This window comes from Colias eurytheme, chromosome 10 (genome assembly GCF_061535395.1).
Source record: "Colias eurytheme isolate Ceu_HAF_F1 chromosome 10, ilColEury1 Martin Lab GWU primary, whole genome shotgun sequence".
In the NCBI taxonomy this organism is placed as follows: Eukaryota; Metazoa; Arthropoda; class Insecta; order Lepidoptera; family Pieridae; genus Colias; species Colias eurytheme.
In genome coordinates, this window is record NC_142989.1 from 10,903,849 (window position 1) to 10,924,367 (window position 20,519).

The 20,519-nt window shown below is 31.8% G+C and overlaps 1 protein-coding gene across 1 annotated transcript in view; it reads right to left on the minus strand.

The window, feature by feature from the left end:
* Window positions 1-1,245: 1,245 nt before the first annotated feature.
* The window catches only part of timeout (circadian regulator timeout), a 36,547-nt gene continuing 17,273 nt past the window's right edge, over window positions 1,246-20,519 (minus strand). The window contains exons 17-23 of the mRNA XM_090106328.1: window positions 18,331-18,425; window positions 9,778-9,978; window positions 7,640-7,783; window positions 7,126-7,311; window positions 3,039-3,235; window positions 1,958-2,642; window positions 1,246-1,425 (exon numbers count right to left, since the gene is read on the minus strand). Of these exons, the coding sequence (XP_089962454.1) occupies window positions 1,346-1,425; window positions 1,958-2,642; window positions 3,039-3,235; window positions 7,126-7,311; window positions 7,640-7,783; window positions 9,778-9,978; window positions 18,331-18,425 (1,588 nt within the window). The 3' untranslated portion in view covers window positions 1,246-1,345. The remainder of the gene's footprint in view (window positions 1,426-1,957; window positions 2,643-3,038; window positions 3,236-7,125; window positions 7,312-7,639; window positions 7,784-9,777; window positions 9,979-18,330; window positions 18,426-20,519) is intronic.

The following is a 20,519-nucleotide window of genomic DNA, read 5'->3' on the forward strand; positions in this document are numbered from 1 at the left end:
TTTATCAATCCTTTATTGCACTTAGGGCTGATTCTTCAATCCTTGGTTAAAACTTATTCGTCGAATAATATATAAAACTACTATTTTAAAAACGTATTCTAATTGCCCGTATTTGACAGTTTACGTGACATTTTAATATTATCGTGTAATACTTTATCGGACGGAAAGTTTTATCCCAGCATTGAAAAATCAGCCCTTAAAGAAATACAAACACTTAAAGATAGCTCAAACTAAGTACAAAATATGTTTATCTTATCGCATTAGAGCGATTTCTTCCAGACAACCTTTGGTACAGTAGAGGAATAAATATAAAATAAAATAAATGGGTAGTGCAAAATATATATCTGTGTATATTTTAGCTTATTTAAGTTTTAATAGCAATTATTATTGGCACTTTTAAATCGGTGCGCAAGTGAGTAATAGATGGACGAATGTCATGATAATTTGTAAAATTTTCCTTTCTCTTTATTTTAAACTAGCTTTACGCCCGCGGCTTCGCACGCTTTATCTAAATAATAAATTACATACCTTAAAACCTACGTCGAGAATCAGTCTATCTATTAATAAAAACTGCATCCAAATACCTTGCGCAGTTTTAATAATAATACATAGGAACATAGGGACGGAGAAAGCGACTTTGTTTTATACTATGTAGTGATAGTGATGAGATAAAACATATCAATACCTTGTTGAAAACATAATTTTACTTATAACTGAAGAATTATTTTAATTATATAACTGAAGTAGTTTAAAGAACAACAATGTTCATTTTTATATGAAAGCGTAAAATGAGTAAACTTTTATATTATAGAAATGAGGCTTAAGATTAGATTAAGAGATAGACTAATTTAAATATTTTTTCTTGGGCGTTATTTCTGTTCTTAGAGAATTTTATAACAAGATATTATGATATTATTATGCTATCCAACTAATAATAAAATGCGAAAGTTTGTGAGGATGGATGTATGTGTAATGTGTATGTAGGTATGTTTGTTATTCTTTCACGCAAATACTTCTGAACCGATTACAATGAAATTTAGCACACAATATATAGACGGTAAAGCCAAAGATGAAGGTTCGATTCCTGTCAGTGAAAATAGATTTGCATCTAGTTAATTTTTTTTTATCGTGTTAGTTTGTAGTCATAGCGAAAATTAAACAATACACAACTCTTGTTAACACCTTTTTGTATTAAAATTAAACAAAGAATTACTATGATAATATTTATTCACAACAATTATTATTATCAAAACGTCAATTTAAATAACATTCACAATTTAATACACAAGACCAGCTAGCATGTTTTAATTACTTTTAGTCAAAAAAAGTAAAATTAATGAAATATTTAGTCAGATTCATCATCACTAACAACAAGACGCTTTTTCCGTTTCGGTATATTTATTGGGGCGTCTTCATCACTGCTATCTGTAAAGATATCACATAATTAATATTAAATATCATATTAATATGTGTATTATTCTTTGAAAATTTGGATTTATGCATTATTTAGGATATTCTTAAAAAAAGTAAGACACATTCTTCATTTTTAAGAGGTACGATCAAAATTCTAATTTTTACTAAAGACCACAAAAGACCTATTGTTTATTGTGTATGATGAAGGAATAAGTATCGCATTTAAATAAATATTCAAGCTACATATTTCAAAAGTACAAAAAATGTACAATTAATTAAAGTTTCCTATTAAAAAATAAAATAAATCAAAAAAAATTGGTTGTCTGTAAAGTCGGTTTACTGACGATAGTTGAACGTGACAACGTCCGATTGTGCTTCTTTGTCGCTCGTTCCGCGCTCTCGCTCGCACTTCAAGCCTTACATGGAACGCCTCAGAGCGAGGTAACGCCGCATGAGTCATGATTTTTCGTGCGTGCAGCCGGCTCTATCGAATTATAAGACGTTGTCACGTCAAAAAAAAACATAAATAAATAGTAACACAAACCATCATCACGTCGTGGCAAAGCACTTAGAATATCCTCCGTGTCTGGTAAAATCTCTTGATTGAGTGTTTTCTTAGCAAATGATAAAATATCCTCATCATCTTCATCGATTTTCGCTAATTTGTTCACTTGTTCCTCTGTTTCTACGCTACGAACTCTTTTACGAATATTTATTGTCTTATTTTTAACAAATACATCATTATTTGTTTTATTTTTATCACCATCATCACTATCATTATTTATTTTGTTTGTTTTATTTTCATCATCATCACTATCACCATTATTTAATAAAGTACCGAAAATTGAACTTTTCTGAGCTCTTCGTATATCATTATTTTCACTCTGTCTATTATCATTAGAGTCAGAATCATTACCCATAGTATTAATATCATTATTTCTTTCATTTTCATTATTTGAGTTTTCATTATTTTGTCTATCATTAGAATCAGAATCATTACCCATATTATTAATATCATTATTTCTTTCATTTTCATTATTAGAGTTTTCATCATTTTGATTATCATTAGAATCAGAATCATTAGCCATATCTGTATTAATGTTATTTGTTTCATTATCAGATATATTTGTATCAACTATGAGTTCTTTGTTGATAGCCTTTAGTATGATTTCTCGACGCTTTCTTATTGTTTCGTGGTGTAAGTCAGCTGGTATTCGCCAATATGTTTCCTAGACGAAACAAATATTTATTTATGAATTAAACGTTCATATATTATTACTTTAATGAGCGATTTATATAAAAAACAGATTATAATATGATAAAAAACACGATTTAATGTTATATGAGGACATTCTAGCAGGCAACCTACTTGGTTGATGGTTGAAAATTTCGTATAAAATATAGTATACAAGAACGTATACAATCCATTTAAATCTTTAAAAATTAACAGTATCATGCATGTAGCATTCTATTTGTGGAAAAATTAAAATCGGTCCAGTACTTTAGGAGCCTATCTAAAACAAACAAATAAAAAATCTACTAAATAATAACTAAATCGGTCCAGTACTTTAGGAGCCTATCTAAAACAAACAAATAAAAAATCTAATTAATAGTTTAATAATTACCTGTTCATCACTAGGTGGCATTACTCCGACAGCTTTTAGAACTTTCTGGAACATTTTATCTTCCATAGCGTCTATGGAGTCTTTGGATATAGGCACTAAAGGAGTGCCTTCAGAAGTAGGGTCATAGCCTTCGGCTTCTTGATCTAGGGCTACCTCTTCGAGGTTTTCCGCTAGCCAAGTTAGGGCTTCTGTTTGACCTGTGATGGAAATTTAATTTTAATACGAGGTAAATAAGGGTATATTAAGTAATTTGAGCACCTATGGAGTGATATTAGAGCAACTATGGAGTTTCTTGCCGGTTCTTCTCCATAGATACTGCTTTCCGAATCGGTGGTAAATGTTAAAAATATGTATTGACGTTTCAAAAGTGCTTCTCGAAGAAGTCTAATTGAATAAATAAATGTTTGAGTTTGAGTTTGAGTTTACCATTGTGAAGGAATTCAGGTGATAAGCATATTTTAAGGCTGTATTGACCTTCGATTACTATGTTTATAGTGGAAATTATTTTCTTTCGTATGAATTTTTAATGTGTAATACAGTTCTTAATTCATAGACTAGAATTTGATAAATGGAAAAATATAGTCTAAACTTTGATATAGTGTTGTCTCGAACATTAGTTAAACTATAGATATATCTGGTGTAGAAACGCGAAGTTTATTTAAAAAGTATACAAAGACATCGCTTTAATCCTGACTATAAAATTCTATCAATATCTTTAATCTACAGCTAGCCTATTAATTTGTTCAATCATTTTATAGTCTTGTATAATCTTCGATCAAAAGCCCAATATTTTCAAATAGCCCCATATTTTCATTGACCTTTTCCACGGTTCCAAAATAAACTTATCAAAAGTCGGAAAGTTGAAAATGTTTTAACTTTGAAAATTACCTATTCCATTTACATGACGCATTTTGAGGACTCAACTTTGAGCGAATATTAATAGGCGTTTCGTATAAAGTTTTATATTAAAAACTTTCCAAGTACTTATGAGACTGGGATGGAAATCATTATTTGGGAAATAAATATTGCTTGCGGCTTATATTTGGCCGATACTTTTAAGCCGATTTCAAAGGGTTGCGGATTTTTGTAGAGTATAAGAAGCTTTTGGTTCGCTGATATCAATAAATATTGGGTCGTCTTGTCCTGTGTATTCTAAGTTAATTTCGACATATCGGGAGGATCCATACTATTAATATTATAAATGCGAAAGTAACTCTGTCTGTCTGTCTGTTACTCAATCAAGCCTGAACTACTGAACCAATTTGCATGAAATTTGGTATAGAGATATTTTGATACACGAGAAAGGACATAGGATAGGTTTTATCCCGGAAATCCTACGGGAACGGGTTTTTCTTTGAAAACGCGGGCGAAGCCGCGGGCGGAAAGCTAGTAAGAAATATTAATAAAAAGAGCGTGTGTGCCGAGCACACGTGCCAGAAGTGAAGTATGTATCTTTGGACAGAGAAGATACCAAAATCGTCGCTTTACTCCATGACGTGACGGTATTGCCATGACGCGACCTTGAAATTTTACTCTCAACGCACCTAAAGAAGTTTTACTTCAAAAAGGCCTATTTATTTGATGTTGTTTTTGTTACGGTTTTACACAAAGGGTAAAACGGGATCCTATTACTAAGCCTCCGGTGTCTGTCTGTCTCCATGCTGTATCTCATAAACCGTGATAGCTAGAAAGCTGAAATTATCACAAATTATGTATTTCCGTTGCCGCTATAAAGACGAATACTAAAAAATACTAAATTAAAATATTACCATATAATAAACGTGTTTTTTTCGTAATTTTTTTGTGCTTGATAGTACGGAACTATTTGTGTGCGAGTACGACTCGCACTTGGCCGGTTTTTTATTCTACTTTTGAATTTTTTAGCTATATTAATTAAGGGCTGATTTTGGATGGAAGGACATAGGATAGGTTGGAAGGACATAGGATAGGTTTTATCCCGGAAATCCCACGGGAACGGGTTTTTCTTTGACTGCGCGGGCGAAGCCGCGGGTGGAAAGCTAGTAAATATATATTGGGTCATCTTGTCGTATATATTTTAAGGTCATTTCGACATATCGGGATGATATATATATAATGATATATATATATATATATATATATATATATATATATATATATATATATATATATATATAATGATGATGATATATATAAAATTATGACGTTGTTGTTGTGTACGTTTCGTTTCAATGTCAAGTGAAAGTCAATACGAAAAGTTCCGATTTCGGACGACAAGCCGAGCGTGACAATACATTATACTCAGAATTTATATGAAAAATCAAATAAGGATTTTTATCCATAAATAGAATTATGTAAGTGTTAGACGTAATTTTTTATATTTTTGTGGATGAATAGTTGTATGTAGTTGTCATTATTTCATGTCCGCTTGTCAAATACTATAAAAAGCCGCTTTCCTTTGACTCGTGGCACATTCGTACGAATCGTGTCTAGGGGCTCCGACGATGTTTATACGACGTTTGACCCAACTACCCTCACTTTATTAAAAGTCGTTGACTTGCTGCGATTTGTTATCAACTGTCTACATCAATTAGGCAGTTGTGTAGAATCGCAGTACATTCTTATTATTACATTCAAACTAATATTTAACCCGGCCTCGTGTGTAATCTTTATATATAAAAATGAATCGCAAAATGTGTTGGTAAGCGCATAACTCGAGAACGGCTGAACCGATTTCGATAATTCTTTCTTTATTATATTCCTTGAAGTACGAGGATGGTTTTTATGTAGAGAAAACGTAAATATGTACCACGGGCGAAGCCGGGGCGGACCGCAAGTTTCTTATACATATAATTTATTTCGAGAAAGGAGAAGTACAGTCATTTATCTTACTTATGAATATTCTCATTTCAGAGGAACTTATGCTTTGATATTTCTGTCCAAGAAGTATTTTAAGACTATTTTTATATTTTTATAAATAAAATTTCGTACTTTCATTTCACAAAGCAAGCGAATAAATATAATACGATAATGTTTCACAAAATCTTTCATATTTAGATAAATACAGATTCATAATATTTATTATATATTTTAGCACAAGGGAATAATATTTTACTTGATAAACGCGATCTGTTTACTGGCAACATGTCGCAAAGTGAAATATTTAAAAGCTCTCTGTAGAGGGTAGAAATGGAAAAATCTTTATTTACGCGTTCACTTTTCGAAGTGTGAAGTGATCTTATTATATTGAAGTTCTTACTTTTGACTGACTTAAAAAAAGGCAATCTAGGAACTTTATACGAATTTTAGCATTGATTAAATTAATTTATGTTTTGTTAGTCGTTCAGAAGTGGTCCAATATTAGCCATGTTCCCGTGTCTGTTTGTAATCAAACTTCTTAACGGCTTGGCCGATTTTTATGAAACTTTTGTGTATTCGGTAGATTCGTTTTGAATTTTTTTAGTTAAGTAAATATAATAGGCATAGACTTGTATACCAAAACTATAAAGTGCATTTTTTATACTTCATATTATAACCTTGTTTCTTCTTTAATACGCTTATCCTTGATAATATTTACTGGTAGACTTTTCTTTCGCGTTTAATATATTCATTTTCATTTCGTATTTTGATTCAAATCAACATCAAATCAAATTTCATATTGGATTCTATAAATAGCTTGTATTTTTTGTATATTTTTCCTATAGCTTTTTGATTGGTAAGTTGGTTGGTTGGTTGGTTGGTTACTAAATGAGATTTTTGTATTAAGAATTAAATTAGTTTTTTTTGTGTCTATTTTTATGAGTATTAAATAAGCAGCTATTAAATACTTTTTAAGGAACGAATACGGTAAATTCATTAGTCGAATAAATGCTGCTTAAAGTCATTATTGTCTACCACAAAATTTTGAAACATTACATTGAGCAGTGTGAGGATTAAAAAAATAATGAATAAAAAACGTTTTTAATATTTATATAAGTTAGTCATAATAAATTAATAGGCATGGCCATAATATTAATAATTTTGATGTTTTTAATATAAATAATAAAAAAATAAGGAAACTAGGTAAAAATAGGTCTAGTAACAATTATTTTTTTCAAACAATACTTACCATTATCAACAGCTTTAACCATAACTCTTGCTATCTCTTTCGCACTCATATCAACTCTCTTGCTGTTTCTTTTCCTCTCTTCTTTCTTTCTGGGTTCTTTCTTCTTTGGTTTTATTCTAACTGGTGAGGGACTTCTTGAGTTATCGCTTTCTGAATTTGATTCTTTCGATTCGGAGTCTGTGTCATCTGAAATTCATTATTTGTTAATTTTGATGTCAAAATAAGTTAAATACGGTAAAATCAATTAAGAAATCAGCAAGTCTTAGTAACGAAAATTGATCCTTTCAAAGAAAACTAAACTAAGAAAGAAGAAGATTGAGATTAGCGCGTTCAAACAAACAAACTCTTCAGCTTTATATTAGTATAGATTTGAATGCCATAAAACAAAAAATATCAAATTCCCCTATATGACATCAAAGAAGAATCAAGAGAAACTTTGAATCAAAGCTGAAATAAAACTCATAAAAAGTAGCAACAACATCTACTCTACTCATTTCTATGTTCTTAATCTCACCTTGAGGGCCGCTCTTTTCCTTTCTCTGTCTCTTCTTACGACACTCCTTTTTGTCTTGAATCAAGCGGAGTTCCAACAAACGATCTATGAAACTTCGCTTTTGTCGTTTTTTCGGCATTCTGGGCATTATAAGCGCCATTGGATCTAAAAATAAAACTATTATTATAAAAAGAAACAAAAAGGGAACAAACATTTTGATAAATACACATAACTCTGCAAAAACTGATAAAATATGTAATCATTGTGTATTAAAACCCTTTACTTAGAACGCTTACTCGAAATGAAAAAATTCTGGTCATAAATTTAAATAAAAAAGTCTGATTATTACTTTAAAATACTATCCTATATTTGAAATCGTAAACTAAGCAAAATTCTTCATTGGAAATTAGTACTATTATTTCAATTAATTTTAATGTACTGAAAAATAGATATATCAATTTAGGTCCTAATCCATCTGGATGGATTGACTGACCGGTTGGCTTGGTTGGTAGTTACCCCGCCTTCCAAGTCAGAGGTCGTGGTTTCGATTCCCACCTGGGGCAAATATTTGTGTGATGAACATAGTTTGCTCTATGTCTGGGTGTCAATTATCTATATAAGTATTTATTTAAAATTAAATATGTATGTTTATCAGCCATCTGGTTTCCATAACACAAGCGAAAGCTTAGTATGGGATCAGATCGTGCCGTGTGTGAAAATTGTTCTGAAATATTTAAATTTAAAAAGTATTCCTAACTATCTATTGTTCATTGTTTTAAACTATAAAATGAATACAATATAAAAATAATGTCATACGTGTGATGTCAGATAAGTTTCTTCCAACTGTTCGAACAAGAAATCTTTAGAGATAAAACGACATAAGTTTTATTGCATCACGGAACAAAGGAATCGATCGGTGTCATGAAAGGATACTGCTATAGTTGTTTTAAAACTTATTTTTGTTTATAAGTATGTACTTTAAAATATGTTGATCGGTTTTTTTTTATTTAGCAAAATGCTAGTTTTATATTATTACTTCGTGTGGTATTGAGGGTAAAATATAGTCAAGACTCTAAGATAATGTTGATCTTGAGTTTAGCAGTTGGAGATAATATTTGGTGTTTTTTTTTTTCATTTTCTACCAGGTAATTAATGTCTATATATGCAAATAGTATATTTGTCTTCCGTAGGAATTTTTATGGTCTATGTCTAAAGACGTTATAGAAATGAATTTTTATGAGATTTTTTCTCCTTTTTTATAATCTCGCCAGGAAAAAGATAAACAGCTAACTTCGTTTAAAAGTTTAGTCATTCAAAACTCTGCAATTCAACAATGTTCAATTGTAGAAATTCTCCTATTATCTTCCTGCTTATTAAATACCACGTAATACAAAATAGGTATTGTATACAACACCTATTAACCCAGACTCCTTCCTAAATATTAAAAACCTAATAGTATTTTCTTCCGTTAATATTTCATTAGCTTTCGGAATTCGGACAATAAGATGGAGTCCCACAAACGTGACTCGGGCCTATAACAGATGTTTCTGCGTAAACTTTTATATGTGGGATTGTGGGGTCTTGTGACATTGTAGTATTGGATGTATCAAATATGTAGGTCTAGTTTTAAGACTTTTTTTTTAGAATTTCCTACATACATAAAACGCAAAGATGTCTGGCTGGTCTATAAACGCACAGCTTAAACAATTAGACCGATCGGGATGAAAAAAATTTTTATAAATTCTACACCAAGGGGATCAATTTGAATTGTGTGATGAAAGTTTACACCATGAAAATTACTTATTAAATTACTTAAACCATATAGGCGCAAACGAGAGCTAAATTTATGTCTGTAATATAGGAAAAAAAAACTTGGAGTAATCGAAATGACCAAGTAACCTACTAAAAACAAAAAGTTATTCCCTCAAAAATCCTACTCCTACCAAAAAAACTTTTGACGTGACAACGTCTTATAATTCGATCGAGCCGGTTGCACGCACGAAAAAACATGACTCATGCGGCGTTACCTCGCTCTGAGGCGTTCCATGTAAGGCTTGAAGTGCAAGCGAGAGCGCGGAACGAGCGACAAAGAAGCACAATAGGCCGTTGTCACGTTCAACTATCGTTAGTAAACCAATTTTTTTTAATTATTCACATACCTTCCGAATCCTTATACTGCGTCCACAATTCTTCCAACAAGCTATCTTCTTCTTCGCTAAACTCTTTCTGTATTCTTCTCTCTTTATTACTCTTCTTGGTTGGTGCTTTGAATATAAGTCCCAGATCTTTTAGTTTGGCTATCACGTTGCGTCGGGTTCGAGTGTGGTCTATTAGATTGTCTAGGATCCAGTCTATTACGTCTGTGTACAAAAAAATATATATAACTATTAATTGTACACATTATTTAACATTGAAATACAAAAAATGTTTAACTATAGAAATGGTCAGGGTACATACATTTTCGAATTAAGTTATTTATTTATTTAACAATTTTATGTACCATTACATTAAAATAATTACATAATATTAATAGAAATGGAAAAAATGCATAGTACGTTAGTTAAAGTATGAGAGAAATATAAACAAATTATGAAAATCTTTTACTTTTTTAGCTACTGTCTAAAATAATGGTGCAGTCTGTAGATATTTAATAAAGTACTCGCTGTACTTCATTATATTTGAATATTAAATAACTCCAATTGATTTAGGATAGAATAAAATATATATGTACATACTAGCCACTAAAAAAAATATGTTTAGGTTACTAGAAGCTGTAGAGTTTGTTTATTCGTTTATTGAACGCGTTAATCTCAGGAACTCTTGGTCCGAAATGAAAATTTATTTTATGTTTCGATAATCCATTTATCGAGAAAGTTCTCTCTTTCCCTCAAAATAAAGCGGGTAAAACCACACAACATAAGTAGTATGCAATGGTATAAACAAACAAAAATCTATCCTGTTTAAATTTGATACGTTAAAACGAAATGAACCTAGTTGATTAAATTAGTTAAACAATTGATTACCGCTACACTGCACATGCTTTGATGCTGGGACATGTCTAAAATACATAATATACTGAAACCCCACTTTATATTATACATATCAATGTTTAACTGTGTGTTGAATAAACGGAACATTCAATTTGGGGGTAGTTTTAATACTATTAAATGGAATAGGATTCCTAATTTTATACGTCCTAGATTTTAATGATTTATGAAGTCTGCACGATAGCCTCACATGAAAAGTATTTTTTGTTGATAATTTTTGTTAAATTATGACGAGCCGATGATAAGGTCCCTGATAGCCTAATCAACACTTTTTGACCCTTATTTTCATGCATTTTGACTAATAGATAAACCAAATAGAAGATCACGAAACTGGCCAATCTCTCATTCCTTAATATTTATTATATATTCCTTATTTATTATGAAGTCAACAATCAAATGTCTTAGCTGACCACCGCAGTCGGTACAATACGACTAATTAAGACATAATGGTACACCACCCTAACCACAATGTCTTTGATAATTCTGTACAGAAATAACTGTTCTTGACGTTTGTTGAATAGCCTATCGTTAAAACCTTAACTATTATTGAATAATTATTTATAACGAAAACTAAAACACCTTCAGTAATGGACCAAATTTAAATCAGATCACATGGGAGGCACTAGCTTTCAAATACAAAAATCGGTTCACCGAGTCAAAAGTTATGAGGTAACAAACCAAAAAAAAATCAATCAAATTGACAGCCTCCTTATTTGAAGTCGGTTAAAACGAAAAATGCGAGGCCATAGTGGCTTGGTCCTGAACATTAACTTGGGAAGAATAAAACAATAAAAAACCATGAAACGTTATTTTTATTTAGCTGAGCCAAACGTTCGGGACACCCTTATCACTCAGGGGTATAAAAATAGTTTATGACCAATGGATCCGACTATTTATTATACCCCTGTGAGTCAGGTCTACCGAATGTACACACAAAAAATTAAAATCGTACAAGCCGTTTTGGAGGAGGTTGAATTTAATATAAATAGAAAATAAAGAAAATAATCATTTAATTTAGCTAATATTCTGATAATAATAAATATTACAACTGTGCTACTGTGATTTGAAATATACTGTGGTACCAATTTAATGTTCGACGCATATGAATTCTTAATATAGGTACCTCTATTTGTAATGCAATTTATATTCTGGCATAACAAAATCTACATAACCTTTTACGAAATAAACCCCTAAAAGTAACAATATTATAAAGAAAATAGATTTTATTTCTTGTTTATTTGTAACGATTTTCTTCGTTAGAATACAATATCTTTACCGAGTGCCATAGCTTATTTTTTTACATGCCCAGGCAATGACAAGTCAAAGACTAGTGCGAATAGTTTGAATTAAAGGTACATATTACATACCTAACTATATCTATATATAACTCAAAGGTGACTGATATAGTGATCTATCAACGCACAGCCCAAACCACTGGACGTATCGGGCTGAAATTTGGCATACAGGTATGTAGATGTTACCACGTAGGCATCCGCTAAGAAAAGATTTCCCGAAATTCTTGCGGGAACGGGGAAAAACGGGGATGCACGTTCAAAGTCGTGGGCGGAAGCTAGTTCATAATATACTGTTAACCATTTAACTCTTCTTTAAATATATGCCAATCAATACACTAGAGTCTAGAATATGAGACATTCTACTGAAACTCAATCTAACCCTAAATATCGCTAATGTTTGGAGATGATATTAATCATTGAAAAACATTGAAAAAAAAAACTGATATCACAGTATAAATATAAATCATTTCTCTTCCTATCTCCAATACAAAAAGTGCAAAACATAAATAAAGCAATTACAGAAATCTGACTCTAGTAAATACCCTTTCTCAAGAGTAACATTATATCACGGGGAAGGTGAAAGAAAATGCCTTTTACGAGGAAATGATATTAATTTCGCAGCACGAATAACTGTTGGTGGAAACTTAAGACGTCTCGACTGGGAATTAATTTAATTGGTGTATTAAGTCTGTGGATTCCTGCTCTAGGAAATATTTGGTTATTTCTTTTGAATCCTGGGTTTAAAAAAAAATGTTGTGTGGTTTTATGAAACCACGGTAAAAGTGAAACTGTTCGAACGGTTCCGAACACTGCTTTGTGTAGCGCATGTCGCGTGTCGGTCGGCTGCCGAGTAGGTATACCTACTCGGCAGCCGCGATACACGCGACATGCGCTACACAGACCAAACAGTTTGAGACGATGTAATAAAAGTTTCACTTTAAAAGGTTTTTAAAGATACATATGTCTATACTTTTTGATTAGGATTTGACTATGCACCATGCTTTCTTTAAGGGTCTTTCTCACCAACTTGTGGACCGAATTTTCAATGTTCGTAAGATATATAGAATAGAATATCGTTCGTAATTTAGGACATAATGTACTTATTAACTTTGTTTTTTTGCAGATATTTAGGTACAGGCTTTTTTTTATTTTCACCTCACATGAAAATAAAGAAATTGTCATACTCAAACTCAAACTCAAACTCAAACTCAAACATTTATTTATTCAATTAGACTTCTTCTAGAAGCACTTTTGAAACGTCATTAAGTACATATTTTAACATTTACCACCGATTCGGAAAGCAGTATCTACGGAGAAGAATCGGCAAGAAACTCCATAGTTGCTCTTTTTAATCATGTCAGATTTACAATTTTACAAATTACATATGTAATAATATCATAATATTATATTAGGGTAGACTGGGTACGGTTGAAACAATTTCACTTATAACGACCATAACTTTGCTTTTTATAACTCGAGCGATGAAAAATATATGTTAAATAAAAGAGCATGTATCTGTCTAATAATAGGCACTGTGGTTTTAGTTCCAGGTGTATTATTTTAAATAGTAGATCAAATTAAAAAAATGAATCCGATTTGTTTCAACCGTCCCCATACCAGGGGCGGTTGAAACAGTGATTGGGGTCAGTAGAAAAATATGCGAATAATACAAAATATAGTATTAAAATATGTTTTATTGATTGTTTATTTTAAATCAAACAATAATTGAGTAACTCTTTTACAATAAGGTCTGCTCTCTAAATATGGTGACATAAAAGCAAGACAGAAGAACCTACTCCTCATCTTGTGATGATATCTCCTCTTGTACATTTTTATTTTCTGCTTTTATGGTGTTTCTTTTACATTTTCCTCCATCAAATATCTTCCTTTTTCCTCTATCCAATCGTTTCTTCACTTGCTTAGCTCTTGTTCGTTTTAATATTAATTCTTGCTCTTTTTTATCACTTCCTTATCTGGTGTGTCAGTGGAAATAGTAGACTTCCTGATTTTTCGCCCTCTATTATTATACCTTATATTGTTATATCCTCTATTATATCCCATTTTTTTATTTTCTTGCTCGCCAGAGTCATCTCGCATTCGAATTTACCTTAGAAGCGAATAATTGTGCTTCTCTGCCACTTTTCGCAATGATTCTCCGGTTTTCACCTCCTCATATGCATCTTTGTACTTCGATAAGTCTATTTCTCTTCCCGACATCTCTCTTACACGTACTATCGGCATCTAAAAAAACAAAAAATAATTAAAACAATGTTTCAACCGTACCCAAAAAAAATGTTTCAACCGTCCCCAACTCCTACTTTAGGTAAAATACAGTTATAGTAATTGTAACAACAATGGTACACAAAAACTAGTCACAATGTCATATTCCACAAGATTTACTTCAAACAAAAACGCACACTTAATAATGTCACTTAAATAGAAACGCTAATAATTGGAAAAATCTCCAAGCAAAAATACTTACTTTTGGTCATAAAAACACAATAGGGTCTTATAAAATCAGCTGAAGCGCGCGGAGATCGACGCAACATTGTGGTTCGTGTTTAGAACAGTTGTACGCTTCTTTTTCCCCTTGGACCCCTAACCCCCCCACCAACGGTTTGCGAGATATTCGTGTTGTTTCAACCGTCCTTTGTTTCAATCGTACCCAGTCTACCCTACCTATCATAATATGCCAAAGAACTGTCCTGTGGTTTTTACGCGACAACCCTCCATGGGTTTTTATCTTCCATATATTCCTTAATACTGTAATAGGCTCTCTTGACAAGTACATTTTTTATATAAGATTTAAATTTAGAACTACTTAAGAGCGTATACGCACTATGCGGGTAGCCGCATTGCGGGTAGCCGTCCGGCTGACCGCAAGCACAATTATGTACGTAACCGCAGACCGCACAGTGCGCATAGAAATGCATATTACGTACATAATTGTGCTTGCGGTCAGCCGGACGGCTACCCGCAATGCGGCTACCCGCATAGTGCGTCTACGCTCTTACTCTTTAATATTATGAGGAATTCTGTTGTAAAAGCGTATACCTTGGCCCATAAATGAATTTTTAACTTTAGCTAGCCGGAATAATGGCATTTCAATTTTATTTCTGTTTCTTGTGTCATAACAATGTCTATCTCCTATTTTTGTGTGTAAGTAAGCGTTATTATGTACATATAAAATATTATTAAATATATACTGCGACGGTACAGTAAGGATACCAGTATTCTTAAAGAGATCTCTTAGTGAGTCTCGAGCACGCAAATTATATACAGAGCGTATGGCTCTTTTCTGTAATATAAATATAGTTTCTATATCTGCAGCCCTGCCCCATAGCAGAATTCCATAGGACATTATGCTATGAAAGTAGCTAAAGTAAACCAATCTAGCCGTTTCTTCATCGGTGAGATGCCTTATTCTTCTAACTGCATATGCAGCTGAGCTGAGCTTAGCAGCGGTGGTGGTAACATGGGCCCCCCATTGAAGCTTCTCATCTAATGTCAAACCAAGAAAAACAGTCGATTCCACAGGGTATAATACCTCCCCGTTTAAAATAATATTCCTTTTCACCTTTTTTACATTTGGGAGGATAAATTCTACACAATTTGTTTTTTTTGTATTTAATAGTAAATTATTAGCATTAAACCAATTGGATATGCGTAAAAGAGCAGAGTTTACTTCGTCAACATTTGTGTCATGTCTATCCACATTAAAAATTAATGAGGTGTCATCTGCAAACAGTACTATTTCACACATATCCTGCAAATAATAAGGTAGGTCATTAATATACACTAAGAACAAAAACGGTCCTAAGATAGATCCCTGCGGAACACCTATGTTAATCGGCGCACCGCGAGATTTCTCTCCATTAACGACAACGGTTTGTACCCTGTTCTGAAGATATGAAGCTATGAGATTCTGAGCTAAACCTTTGATACCATAAAAATTTAGTTTCCGTAATAGAGTGGAATGTTCTACACAGTCGAAAGCCTTAGAAAGGTCGCAGAATATCCCCAAAGCATTCTTTGAATTTTCCCATGCTTTGTATATATGTGACAAAAGAGCTACTCCGGCATCAGTGGTAGAGCGCCCCTTTGTGAAACCATACTGTTTGGCGTGCAGTAAACCATTTGATGCAAAATGACTATTTAATTGGTTTAAAATTAGTTTCTCGAAGACTTTGCTCAAAGTTGGTAATATGGAAATTGGCCTATAGTTATTACTGTCTTCTTGGTCACCACTTTTAAATAAAGGAATAACTTTGCTAAACTTTAGTAAATCAGGGAATATACCACAGTCGCAACACTGATTAAATATAAACGCTAGTTGATTGGCAATGTTTTCTATGATATTATTTACTAAATTTACAGGCATACCCCAGAGATCACAGGTTTTTTTTAAATTTAATGTTTTAAAGGTTTTAACAATTTCATCAGCAGTCACGTGTCGCAATTCAAATAATTTGTTACACTCAGCAACGTGATCCCTCAATAAAGACTCTGCAAGCGCTGAAGACGAATTTAAATTCTTAGTTAAACTAGCAGGGACACTACTAAAGAAATCTTCAAAAGCAAGCGCAACATCAGCACTTTTGTCAATGACCCTACCAGAGTTGACAAGTTTTATGGTACTATCGTTTGATCGGATTTTGCCCAATTCACCATTAATAATTGTCCAAACCGTTTTAACTTTATTGTCAGAGTTGCGTATTTTGTCTCTGATATACAAACTCTTGGCAGTGAAACAAACTTTTTTAAATGTTTTTGAATAATTTCTAACATAACTAAGAAACGACAAGTCTTTGTTATATTGTTTCATACCATATAACTCGTAAAGAACGTTCCTGCATCTGTGTATACTGGGAGTTGCCCATTGGCTGAATGGTAAATCCTTGGTAATAGTTAAAGATTTAATTTTAAATATTTTTTCATATTCACTATGAATGAACTTAAAAAGATTTGTAAACATTTCACAAGGATTTTTATGAAAGGATTGATTATTCAGGTCAGGTAGTTTATTATCAATATTATTTCTAAATGTATGAATGCCTTTTCTAGTTATAGGCCTAACATTAATTCTTTTAAATGTAGGTATGCAATCCCATTCAAAAACTACTTTCTGGCCACAGTGATCCGAAGTTAGCGTGTTGAGAATATATTTTTCTAAACATTTGCAATCACAGTATATATTATCAATACAAGTTGCAGAAGTAGGTGTAATTCGTGTGGGTTCATCAAAAACTTTATACAGATTAAATGAGTGAAACAAATTAACTATTCTTGTTGCCGTCTGTGTGTGTGAAAGTAAATCAATATTAAAATCACCACATACTATTACCTTCTTTTTACTCCTGCCTAAACGCTTTAATGTTTCTTCCATGACTGTCTCAAACATATTATAGTCACTGGAAGGAGGTCTGTATACGCAAACAATAATGTAACGCTCAAGCTCAACACAGGACAGTTCAATGGTGCGTTCTACAGAAAGGCTAACAATGTCAGTTCGTTCCTTGCATTTTAAACTATTATGTACAAAAATAAGAGAACCTCCATGAATAGCATTTGTCCTAAAGTATATACTTTTTAATTTATAATTATCAATATTTATTAACAACTGACATTGTTTAAGCCAATGTTCTGTTACACAAAATATTTTAATTCTATTATGATTTAAAAATAATTCTATTTCTAACAATTTGCTAGCCAAGCCTTGTATATTTTGATGTACAATGGAAAAAGGCTGCTTAGCTGTTGTCTTACATACTAGTTTAAATCTAGCTTAGGGCTAGTTTGTCTATCAACACTTAACCTAGGTTGATGTATATAATTACTACTACATAAAATTATAGTAGATCGATGGTCTGCTACTGAACATGTATCAGACTGGTTAATAATTTTATATGCTATTAACATAGCAAGTTCTCTCTTATATCTAGATGGCAGATACACTGTATTCTTTGTCAAACAAAAAGATTTTATACAAGAATTTATGTCAAAATATATAAATGCATCACTATGATGATTTGTTAAATTATATAATTTTAAATTGATATTATAGATAAATTTGTTTTGATTTTGTGTCAAACCAGGCAAATATGGCAATGTACACAACATAAATTTGCATTTTGTCTCACTACTAATTTTCAACATTTTTTGAAATCCTATATCAATGTCATGTTTTTTTAAATTAAAACTATCTCCGTATAATATAATAACAATACTATTTTCCTTAAAACTAAACACAATACACAATACACATAAGTTTCATACTTCGTGTGAACCTCAATCACAATATCTAACATAAAATACTTATGTGGATGATTATAAAGCAAAAAATAAATAACATTTTTTTCTATAAACTTACCCTGATCTGTCTGTGGATTGCTCTGATTCTCCATATATAGATTCCGTAATTCATCCTCTTGTTCCTCTGACCAAGTATTCTTTCCTGGCTTATCCCTATATGATAAAACAATATTTGAAAACAAACAAAAAAATAGATCCAAATAAATAAAAGATCTTGGTACGATTTGTTTTAATTTCAACATTTTATCATTGCATATTATTAAAACTTAAGTTAAGGTTAAACTGTAGTTTAATATGGTATCGATAATGTTTTCCCTTAGTTCCCATAGAATGAATTAAATAATGTGTTTTTGACCAATATAATGACACAAACATGAATTATGAAAAACATGTGTTTGTCTGTATATTAGTTCCTTAAATTAGATATTAACAACAAACAAGCTATTTAGAATATGGTCCATAAAAGACTGCAATCTCAAAATTTAATTTTAAAACAATGTTCATAATGTAAATTAAAATACAATTTACAGATTCTAAATTAAAAAATTAAAAACCTAATTGCACACCTTCGTGCAAACAATTCAATTTCCCATACAAAAGGTTGAATTATTCTTTAAATATACAACGAAAGAGGCAATTTATTTTGCAAGTTGACTCTAATTACGAATTTGGGCAATCAAAAAGTTTACGAAATGAGATTTCCTTTCTTTCTTTCTTTATTCCGTTCATGTCCTGATTAAATTCTCGATCCTTCGGGAATATTCGAGTTTCGTTGCAGTGTTTGTGTCGAGGTCATAATATTCTAGATAATTTACTTTCAGAAAAAATGCAGGGAATTTTTTACTTTAAGAAGAAGTCATGACTGAGAAATTTTAACAGCGAATAAGTTAAGAGATTTTTCTGATTTTAAGAGACTTGATAATTTAAATTGGTACCTATTTGTATAAGTATTATAAAACAAATTATACCTAATACAATTTAAGTGTAACATAAAGTTAGTAGCAAAGTACGAGCGTGCCACACACACATACATACATTCGAAAAACATTTTTTTGCAGTCGTGGTAAAAAACCCTAAGAGTCAAATATTTTGTATTTATATCTATTAATTCTCCTTATTTCAGTTCTAGAGAAATAACACCTTTCTTCCTCTATTATAAAGATTAATTTTTAAACTTAGGTGAAGCCGTGGGCGGAAAGCTACACACATGTGGTTAGTACTAGCAGAACATTTTTAATATTTTATCTGTACTAAAATCAATATTTGCTGTATCTAAAAATAAGGCATTGAGAGCACGATCTTTATAACTTTTAGACGGGCCCGCTGCGAAACACATTGTTATGTCAAAACCAGACGATTACGAAGATATGAATAAAGTTAAAATGGACCTTTGGGTATATTTTTGATCGCGAATATTACGTTCCGAAATATAAGTTTTTCGAGATATAAGTATTTTTTGTACAGAATAATTTTATAAGACTAGTTTACAAAGAAAAAGCCGCATAGTTCTAATTAGAACTTTATATAATTCACCTATCCTATGTTTTTTGTCGGGTCTAAAACTATATCAATAATTTCATTCCATTTAATTGAGTGGTTAAGACGAGAAGAGACACACAGAAAGAGTTACTTTCACAGTAAACATATTAGAAGGGAATTTAATTTTCGGAAAATATGAGGCTTGCCTTAAGGCTTTTTTCGAAAATTAACCTCTAATCCTTTGAAAAATTGTATGTAATTTTTTGAAGTAGTGTTAAAACAAACGCCCCTTACTAGCCCATGGGGATATAATTCACACAAGCAAAGCCGCTCGCCAAAACTAGTTGTAGCTGTGAATCTGAATTATGAGTGCTCTTTGGCGGCTATCCAAATACTGATTGTAAAATGGAGCTATGCGAGCGCTATCTTAATATACTGGAATTGTTTATTGTTTATAAAAATTTTATTTTATGAAAATACTAGCTTACCGCCCGCGGCTTCGCCCGCTTTGTCTAAAACCTAATAAATTATATACTAAAACCTTCCTCTTGAATCACTCTATCAATTAAAAAAACCGCATCAAAATCCGTTGCGTAGTTTTAAAGATTTTAGCATACAAAGGGACATAGGGACAGAGAAAGCGACTTTGTTTTATATGTAGTGATAGGGAAATTTAATCTGTAAGTACTAATATTATAAAGCTGAAGAGCAGGTTTGATTGAAGGCGCTAATCTCAGGAACCACGGGTTCGATTTGAAAAATAATTTA